Source organism: Sprattus sprattus (genome assembly GCF_963457725.1).
Source record: "Sprattus sprattus genome assembly, chromosome: 2".
NCBI lineage: Eukaryota > Metazoa > Chordata > Actinopteri > Clupeiformes > Clupeidae > Sprattus > Sprattus sprattus.
Window position 1 is genome coordinate 70,755,364 of NC_137921.1, and position 10,732 is coordinate 70,766,095.

The 10,732-nt window shown below is 39.3% G+C and overlaps 1 protein-coding gene across 1 annotated transcript; it reads right to left on the minus strand.

Moving 5' to 3' along the window:
- Positions 1 to 1,170: 1,170 nt before the first annotated feature.
- LOC308382871 (cholesterol 24-hydroxylase-like) lies at positions 1,171 to 10,498 on the minus strand (the record flags this gene model as incomplete). Its single annotated transcript, XM_080860392.1, has 15 exons — positions 1,171 to 1,317; positions 1,491 to 1,557; positions 1,676 to 1,764; positions 2,120 to 2,230; positions 2,368 to 2,452; positions 2,605 to 2,677; positions 2,776 to 2,841; positions 3,469 to 3,625; positions 4,077 to 4,190; positions 6,357 to 6,495; positions 6,705 to 6,791; positions 9,390 to 9,463; positions 9,562 to 9,643; positions 10,115 to 10,195; positions 10,350 to 10,498. The coding sequence occupies 15 exons, from the start codon at positions 10,496 to 10,498 to the stop codon at positions 1,171 to 1,173; spliced, it is 1,521 nt and encodes a 506-aa protein (XP_080716518.1).
- Positions 10,499 to 10,732: the final 234 nt, after the last annotated feature.

Below are 10,732 nucleotides of genomic sequence, written 5' to 3' on the forward strand. Positions count from 1 at the left end.
ATTTGTATATGATTTTAACTGATAACATAATGCAACATAGCCAGGACAGCATTACAGAGTTGCGACACTTTGTGTAGCGTTGCATCGGTCGAGGTCTGTATGATCACAACATTCATAGTTTACCCACCTCTAATTTTACCACGACAGCACTGCTCCCACCTGTTTGGGGCACACACACACACACACAAAGCATTAATATGCGCTTCTACTCAAATGCGCCTCCTTTGTAAATACCGTTAAATATGTTTACACCCGCTATTTTACGCCTGAAATGGGCGCAATCCTGTTAGTAAATCAGGACCTCAGTGTCCAGGATATGAAATGTCTGCCACGTGGTAAAAACTGTCAGGCAACACAGGTGTGAGACTAAAGCTTTATTCAAGGCATCAGCACCAGGGAAAGTTACAAATCCAAAGCTCTGGGGCATAGCCCCTTCTTATTACAAACTCAACTCATGTCACACATACACTTGCATTATTTCAGTGAAAGACACATGGCTAACAGACATGACCAAACTAGTTTTGGTTGATTTCTATCAAGACTAGGACATGTTGGTAACTCTAGAGGGTTTCACAATGCACTATCCTTCAGTATTCTACTTGTTGCCATCACATGCTCCATCCCATGGTGTCAATTATGTATGTCAGTATCCTTTCCTGGCATGTACGTTACATTGTGGCTTATGTCTGCCTGAAGGAGGTCAACAGGGTCCTGTTAATATGTTACTCATGGTCCACGTTAGGAAAAAGGAATTTTTTAATGACCAAAATGCATATTTCAGTTAAAGTCAAGTCTTCCGGGACAGAAAGGACGGCATATTGTTCAAACCTACACACCGTAAACAGACAACTTATCTCCATCAAGCTCTTTAAGGTGAACAAAAGTCAACCTACAGCCACGTCTCCAGTCAAGCCTCTGAAGCAGTGCAGAGTAATAGCCTACCTTTGGGTGAAAGCCTATTATGAAGTCTAAAATCAAGTCATGAAAAGACTAGATACAAGCAGATATAATACCTCACCTAAAAAACTCTAGGAAAGAAAAATGTATGATAAATTATATAAACAATAAGATAAATGCATTCAGAAGTGTTACTGTATAATGTATTTTTAGGATTCAAAGCCAGCCTGTCTTCTTATAAAAGGAAACACTGTTTGTCAAGGGCTCTGAGGGTCATGCACTACTGCGCTGTTTGATCGTGCATATCACCCCGCTCTCCGGCCGCAGTGTCCCCGTGTCTAGGATGTCAAAAGACTGCCCTGGCACAAGGGTGAAGTCAAATCTCTGCAGCAGTTTAGCCAGTCCAACCTTTGCCTCCATCTGCAAACAAACATGGCATTTATTGATACTGGTGGTTTCTCAGAAGGACAGGACAGGAAAACGTTTAGGGGTCAAGGTACACATGTGGAAGTGGTCAGTAATGTAGCATACTAAAATAGCCTACAGGTCTAGTCAAAACACAATTTTAGTGACTTTAGATGTGTGTGTTTTACCTGAGAGAAGTTTTGCCCAAGACAGGACCGTGGGCCCAAGGCAAAGGGATAGTAGCTAAAATAAGGCCTTGATGGATAAAGCACAAAAAGATTTGTTGCGTTTTTAAAGTTGGGCTATTGGGCATTATATACAATATCATTCTTTTAAACAAACTCAATCTAAGGAGCCCAAATTGATGTCTTACTTAGGAGCATTCAAATGAAATCTCTCTGGATCAAATGTCAGTGGATCTTTGAAGAATTTGTCCATCCTTGAACTCACATATGAACTGAGCTACAAAAAGATGATACAAATGTTACAACACATCTATCCATTCAAAACATCCATTCTGTACTGCCACAGTACTGAGATGACTTCAATATGTAAATCAGGATCGTGCCAAGGTATGACCAACACAGACCTCTCATATAGAATTAATCAGGATGGTGTTCAGTTAAATCATTATGGCACAACCAACTCTGGCTTTCATTGAGACCTTCACTGAGACTTTAAGTAAGACAATCACCCAGATTGCAGATTGACGCCTTAACAAACAGGGCCCTGTTTGGGCAAAGGGTCTGAAGGATCCATGTCTGATCAGGATTGGACAAGGTTTCAGGATGTCATAATAGAAGAACTTGACACTCACCATAATGCCACATCCACCAGGGACCTTGATGCCATTGATGACCGTTTCCTCTGCCAGCCAGCGAGAGGTACCAGGAGCAGTTGGGTATAACCGTAGAGTCTCTTTCAGCACCTGCACAATCATCATTTAAAGACATGTTTTCAAAATGTAGACATCTTAAAACAAAAGTTATAAAAGATGGGAAGACTCTGGTCAGTATTCTCCTTTGGCTGATTTTTAGAACAGTGATATAGGATAGTGTAAATTACCTGGGTTAGGTAGGTCAGATTTCCTAAATCCTCATAGCTGATCTCCTGTTTCACCCCAAGGACCTCATCCACCTCCTCCTTTAGCCTGGGTTAATAAGCAAAAGCATTAGTCTAGTCAAGAAGCATTGTTACAACAAAGAAATAATCTACCCAACACAAATGTCCTTACTTTTTGTTTTATGTTTATATACACAGTGTGTTAGGGTCAGGCATATTATCACTTATAACTCTTCATACCTCAGTAGTATCTCAGGATGTCTTCCCAGTTCCATAATGGCAAATGAAATCTGATTAGCAGTTGTTTCTTGACCTTAATTCATACAATGATAAGGTGATCAATGCAGAACAACAATATCAGTTATTGGATTGTTCAACTGGATTTATTCTTTAGGGTAATGAGATAGCAACCTGCTATGAAAAATGTGACAAAGTTGTCAAGCATGGTTTCCTCGTCATTGTCATCTTTGTTTTCCTCTGTGAACATAAAGCAACGTGAAGATAAGTTGTTGCATAGACAGCCCTTAAAGCAACATAATATGATTTTTATATTCCTCACACTCAGAATAAAAAAATACGCAGATCAGAGTTATTTGGCCCCGTGAAATGAGAAAGCTTGCACAGTATTTTCAGTGGCAGGACCTGTTAATTAGGCCAGACATTTTTAATGGACTCTGGGTCACAAGATTAAATATTAAACCTAAGGATGCAAGTAAACTAAGACAAGTGATTATCCCGGCAAGTGTTAAACTTTAACTCTAAAAAGGAAAAGTCGGTTAAAAAACTACACATATGTTACCTACCTGAAACCTTTGGTGAACAAAGTGGCACAAAAAAAATAAACAAATACACAAGGATACTAACCCTTCTAAATGGACTATGCAACATACTGAACACAGTGTCTGAATCCTGTATTTATGGATATACATACATATACATACATACATACATACATACATACATACATACATACATACATACATACATACATACATACATACATACATACATACATACATACATACATACATACATATATTAATGTGTGTGTGTGTGTGTGTGTGTGTGTGTGTGTGTGTGTGAGTGTACACAAATTGAAATTACCTGCACTTTTGAGAATCTGTGTAAGAATGTCCATAGGCACATCCTCACCATTCTGAACAGCTTTCTTCCTCTCCTTTATCCAGGCGGCTCCTGTTTCACGAAGAAACTGGGCAGCTGCCTTTATTTCCTGCACCATCTTTTTGTTCTTCCTCAAATACTGAATAAAAGTATGAGGTCAACACTCATCTATCTCAGCTGGTCACGCTCTGATCCAATACACTGGGTCTGTAACCCCCCCCCCCCCCCCCAACCCCCCCTTTTTGTTCTTCCCTACTGAGGCGCATTGTGTAACCTCTGTGTAGAAATGTGCTGTAGGCCTACAAATAAAGTTTGATTTGATTTGATTTGATTTGAATTAGCACCAATATTGGCATCATTAACTGGATCTTTGTGTTCCACACTGGATACTGTTACATTGTCACTGTCATAAAGTTGTAACAACGCAATCTTATAAATCTTCAACATGAATGTAATGTGCAGTGGAATAGTATCAGACCTCTGTGTTAGCTGATCCCATTAGCTATCAGGTTATCAGTATCAGTCTCAGCAGGTAAGACGTCAGGAAATATCACTAGCTTGATTTCTCCAGTACTGCTGGGACACCTTACCTCAAAGAATGGATCTCGTATGTAGAAGACCATGCCTTTCAGACATAACTCTATGGCTCGAAAGAAAGGGGAGTCAGCGATGTTCAGTAAATCTAAATCAACGCCAAACGCCACCTACATGGAATATCACAAACACTTCATGACAATCAACATAGCATAGCATAGCATAGCATAGCATAGCATAGCATAACACTGTAACGTATATGAAACATGTCTCTTTTTAAGAACATTACTACAAATCTGTGGGAAAGGACCCTTATCTATTTTATGTAGTTATGAAGGTTGGTTAAGTAAGATGAAGTAAACTTGCTGTTTAGTAAACACATAGTTTTGGAGGACATTCTGTGCCTAATCTTTGGGTATATTTGCTCTGCTATTTTAAACTCCCTGACATTGAAACATATGCCATAGGACAGGAGTTTTCAACAGGGGGTCCGCGACCCCCAGGGCTTCCGCGGGGGTACTGCAGGGGGGTCGCGAAATCTTTGGTTGATAAGACAATTTTTTAAAATATTTCTAAAAAAAAAATCAAAAATAAATTCAACCAATTTTTTTTTTTTACAAATTAAAATGTCTTCCGAACCAGAACTGTATTTATTCCCTTTAAATTCACATTTACATAAATCCCAAATATTGTAGCGAACGTATAAATTGATCGAGAAGATGTTGTCTTTCAGTCCAATCGACACATTCAGCTACCCACAGGAGCTCTCTCAAGCTGGGCACCGGTTCAGTCACAGCACCTTTCATGCATATACGACAGCACAGGCACTAGCCAATCAAATCGCTTTTATGCTCAAGTCTAAAGAGCGCGAAGATCAAAAATAAAAGATGGCGGACCAAACTCAATAGCTGGTCTTGTTTGTACCTATAAATTGTTAGTTTGACATTTATTTTGCTTAGATTAAAAAAAATAAATAAAGAGAAATAGACGCTGTACAAGGTCAAAAAACCTTAATTGTAACTGAAAAATGAGCGAGGTCGAGGTGTATGAGCCCCCTAGCTAATGTTAGCATGCTACTACCAACAATCTTAACAACTTGCTAGCGGTGTGATTGGTTTGTTGACCTGTCAATCTCACTATAACATCTATGTTGTCAACACAACTCCATGCGCCAGACTCCTCCTCCGTCATCCGTTGGATTGTGTCAGTCAGGAGGTATTGAAAAGAAGATACATCTCACTATGAGTCCAATTTTCAGCTTTGCCCAACACATGATCGTCTGATGGTTAGACGGAGACCTGGAGAGGTCTACAAGCCACAGAGTCTTGCACCTACTGTGAAATTGGACTCATCAGAGAAGACGAACTAGGAGACCCTCCAGTCGGCTTTGGTTCAATCCTTATGGTCTTTTACAAACCTCAGCCAGGCAAAGTACAACGTTGTCCCGGAAGAAAAACTTGCTTCCTTTTGCTCTGACAATGTTCCCCAACTCTGAGAAGTGTTTTTTCCAGCAGGGCAATGCTCCAGGCCACACAGCCAGGCCAGTAAAGGTGTGGATGGAGTATCACCAGATCAGGACCCTGTCATGGCCAGCCCAATTTCGAGACCTGAATCCCATAAAAAAAACTCTGAAATGTGATCAAGAGGAAGATGGATGGTCACAAGCCATGAAAAGAAGCCGAGCTGCTTGAATTCTTGCGCCAGGAGTAGCATAAAGTCACCCAACGGCAATGTGAAAGACTGGTGCAGAGCATGCCAAGACACATGAAAGTTGTGATTTTAAATCAAGGTTATTCCACCAAATATTGATTTCTGAACTCTTCCTAAGTTAAAGCATTAGTATTGTGTAGTTTAAAAATGAATATGAGCTTGTTTTCTTTGCATTATTCGAGATCTGAAGACACTGCATCTTTTTTGCTATTTTGACCAATTGTCATGTTTCTGCAAATAAATGATCTAAATGACAATATTTTTATTTGAAATTTGGTAGGAATGTTGCCAGTAGGTTATAGAATAAAACTAAAATGTACATTTTACTTTAACACATACCAATAAATAGTAAAACCAGAGAAACTGATAATTTTGAAGTGGTCTCTTAATTTTTTCCGCGGCTGTATGTTTATTTGGCACTAGGCCCAGTATATTATAAACAAAATGTTATGCAATTTATATAGTAGGGGGGTCCCTGCTCATCTCGCCATCAGTTTGGGGGTCCCTGACCTGAAAAACGTTGAAGACCACTGCCATAGGACGTTATTAGGAGTATAACAATTAATTAATTCAATAATAAACAGTTGGCACTAACTTGTTCACATAGGGCTCAAAGAGGCAGTGACCTTTGCAATCACATCTAGGGTGAAGGTGGTGACCAGCTTGTGCATGTGAACCGGTGTCTGGTTATCAGCATACTCATCCAGTTTGGTCATCAGGTTCTCTGCTCTCTCATTGAAGGTAGTCATCAGACCCCGTAAGTATCTGTATATTAATGCATCAGAGACTTGAAACAGCTCAACACACCCTTCAAGGATACTTTATAGAAAGTACAGTGATTCTACAACTCATCTGAATAAAGCTGATAGACTGTTAGGATTACACATACTATTTGTAAAGCATACCTGTACTATAAATTGCTGTAGATACAGTAGTTGTTTAAATTAGTAAGTGATTAAGATTGTATTACTCACACACTACTAAATGCAGGATCCATGATTCTGCGCTGCTTGTACCAGAAATCATGGTCCATGGCAGTCACCAAGCCATTTCCAAGGAATCTGAAGGGTAACAGTCAAGATTGTTTACTAGAGCAGTGAAAAGGGTCCTATGAGGCTAAAAAAAACAACTCTAAAAGTCTTCTTCCATGCAGATTATAGCTTTTGTTCATCAAGCAAAAGAGAAGTTTGAACAAGATTCAAGCAAAAACATCGGACTGACTGTTAGTTATGCATATACATGAGAAAAGACAATGCAAATGAATTGCATGACATCATTGCACTTGTTTGCACCACACTGTTCAAGTGAATCGAATGCTGCTGCAGTTAGCCTTGAAATGGAGTTGTGTGTGTGGAGTTAGCCTTGAGATCGAGTTATGTGTGTGGAGTTTGATCTTGCTTTGCATTTGTAAGATTCAGCCATAAGGGCAAACCCAATTCCTCTCCAACACGAAAATAGCCTCGATTGGTTTGTCAAACATAGAAGCGCATAGGTAGTGCAAATACAGTTTTTCACTGTTGCTAAAACCCGTTTTTCAAAACAGTAACGTCTTTCTCAAAACTGCACACAGAAAATTGAAAACCTCACACACAAAATGCTAAACCTGACACTCCCTTTGCAAGATGACTCTTTGCTATCAAATCTCTTAACTGTTCACAAAATGGAACTCTTGTTTTCATTTGGTGCACACAGCCATATTTTCAAAACACACACACATACATTCATTTAGTACACACAACTAAGCATTAGCTGCACACTACCAAGCATTTACAGCACACAGAAGTGCAAAATTGAAAACACAATCATCGAAACACACCATATGAATGACAATGACTCATTGAGCCCTTTCTCCTTTTGTAAAATGTATCAGTGTAGGCCTACATTTTTCATAGTCAAACATAAAACAGCAATACCGTTGTTCTCACAAACCATATTTACAATTTTAGTCTCCTGTTCCACCAGATTGTATTGACATAAAATTGTATACAAAATGCTTATAGTTTTTCTCAATTGCTTACACACATTTTTTGAAAGCATGCCTCGTTCTCAAAACTCTAAACACAAATTCCAAAGCAACTAACTGAAAATGCAAAACCCTTTATATCTCCTGGAAAATGCTACTTTGCTTTCAAAAAATATTGAAAGTGTGTTTTCTTCCTCCACAGTGTGGTTCTCTTTCAGTCCTGCAAAATACAAATACTGTGAGCACACTACGTATATTATATTGATATGCAGTATTACAGTACACAAGGCAAACAGATTTCGTACTTGTTCTCCATCCTGAAGGTTCTAATGAAAAACCATGAAAACATGGTCTACCACAGCGGCCCAAATCTCATTAGAGATTACCATTCTCCTTCTTCTTTCTCCTGATCCTCCTCCTCCTTCTTCACCTTGTCCTCATTCTGTTCCTCCTCCTTGTCCTCCTCTTCCTTCTCTCTGTCCTCCTACTCTTCAACCTCCTACTCCTCCTCCTTCTTGTCCTCCTCTTCTTCCTCCTCTCACTCTTACCCCTCTCCTTCTCTGGTTGTGGATCTTTTCAAAGTTTTCAATAGTTTATCCAACAAAACAGAGGCTCAAGACACTTTAATGGTGCAGTCCTCACTGCAAATTGGTCAAAAGACCTGAACGTTTCGAGATTTGACTATTTGTGGTTTGCAGGTTGATGCTTTGAGATTTTACTTGAAAATTGTGTGCAACAACAGAACTTTGTGTACACTGTTTTGACAACAACGTGATGTGTAATTGACATCAGTGTGTTCACAAGGAAAATCGGACTCTAATGTAGATAAGGGAATCTTAAGTATTTCCCACTTGGGGCGAGCGATTGATACATGACGTGAAGGTTGTGCAGATTGTGCCGAATTTTCGCTTTATACTTTTTAACAATAGTGAAAAACTGTAATAACATCGCAGTCTGACCTTTCTGCAGGCCTTCTCTCTACACAGTTGAATAACAATGAAATATCTTCCTAGGTTATGAGTCAGGATATATTGAACCAGTCAGAGGTTTAAAATAAGACCCTGATTTCGCTCTGTAAAATCAGTATCATGCGTGAACATGGTTAATCGAAGAGATGGTGATGGATTGAATGTGAGCAAGCAGGGAACTGAAAACAATGAGCTGTGTATAGTCTGTATGGCAAATGTGAGTGGGAGTTGAGTTCTATGTCTCTAACAATGTCAAGGTAGTTTAAGTGCTCCTACTCCAGAGGCTCTGGTAGAAAGTTAACTGTGTGATTTTGTGATCAACCATGTACTGACGACAACGAAAAAGAGCACTAAACTCGTAACTGAAGCATTATTGGATTTGGGCTTTCTATTGTCCGTCGATAAGTCATATGCTAAATGTGCATTCCTTGTTGCTGGCGAAAGGTTGTTGATATTTAGGCTCAACAGCCAATCAAAATACACCCCTCACTTCCATGCTCCTGAAGCAATGTGCTGATTGGATGGAGTAGTGTATGGCCCGGTCTGAGCCTCTTTGTTTGTTTCCCATACAGAGCCAGGACTGTGTACAAATACCTGAGTAGACATATGGCCAGCTAGAGGAATGAGAGAGGATTCCGCTGAGTTTGATGAAAAGTGTAATGGATTATAATCATTGTGCCTCTACATGGATGTAAATGACGGAGTGAGGAGACTTTTCAAGACATTACCTGGTACCAAATAAGCTGAACAGGCGCTTGTACACAAAAGGGTCTTTGGAATACTTTGGTGACATTAAGAACTCCTGTGTGCATAGAGTATAAAAGTTATGGTGTTTACTGGAGAGATATTTGCTATGAGGAGGTATTTTTAAATGTAATTTTAGGAATCAAAATGTGTTACCTTGGTTGCCTCAGGACAAGTAACAATGAGAAATACAGAATGCAGGCTGTTCACTCTACAAACAGGACCATACTTCTCAGCCCTACAACAATAACATATAAAAACATGGGATCAGGTTTAAGCTATATTCACAGATTGTTCATGCTTAAACTATCCAAAGTTTAATGTGAAATAAATGTAGTTTAAGATTATGACAGTTTAGTTTAGATCAACTGTTCTGTCCAACTAATCCCCATCTGGGTGTACTACAACTGCTTTCCTGTATGATGCTTAACCCGTGTTAAAGTAGGATATGTAACCTTTTTGCAGACAACATATAACAGTAACAGTTACAAATTCGCAGACTTCTTAACCTGCAGAAACAGTGGAGAGACTTAGCCCCACAGGTGTAGGCCTACTCGTTGCACGTCAACTTTGTTCCTATGCCTTACATCAGAGCGAATCGTTTGACATATTAGGTAAGCCGGCAGTTAACATATTAACTGAAGGGAGATCTGGGCTTGAACCCACTTGAACATACTAAATGCATAGTTTTACGCAAGGTTGCGCTTACCATTCAAGAAATCTTTGGTTGATATGTCGGCCAGGTGTTTTAGTGTCTGCCAAAATAGTTGGCATATGTCCAAGTAGGAAGCTGTAGATCAGCAAGGAACAAAAGTATGAACACAAGAACCATAAAAAAAAGTCTGTGGTCCAGATGTCTTTCACGTTAATAATAACACAATTAGGTATTCGTAACATAAGCTAAATTGGTGTTTTTCCCCGCAAAATAAGGATGTGTCACTTACTTGTTTCTTGGCGGTCCTGGAATATGACCGAACTTTCGATGAATATGTTTAATGTAAAGTAAGTAGCAAACAAACGCTATAAATGCCACCGTAATCAGTATTAATAACAAATATCCAGCCCATCCTGTAATAATCTGAATAAATGCCATTTTCTGTCGGTGTTCTTCTGAGCTGTCAAGTCTGAGCGAGAACGCATTACAGACAAACACTCACCCTTGTATCAGTTGCATAACAGCATAAGTGAGGCTGGGACAGCAATCTACTATAAAGATCATTGATTACTCCAAAGAAAGTTTGTCCCGAGTTTCCCTGAAGCTTGGAGCCACCCAACACAAACTAGTAAAGAGGGAAATTGATCAAAGTTGGATTTTTTTTAGATAAAA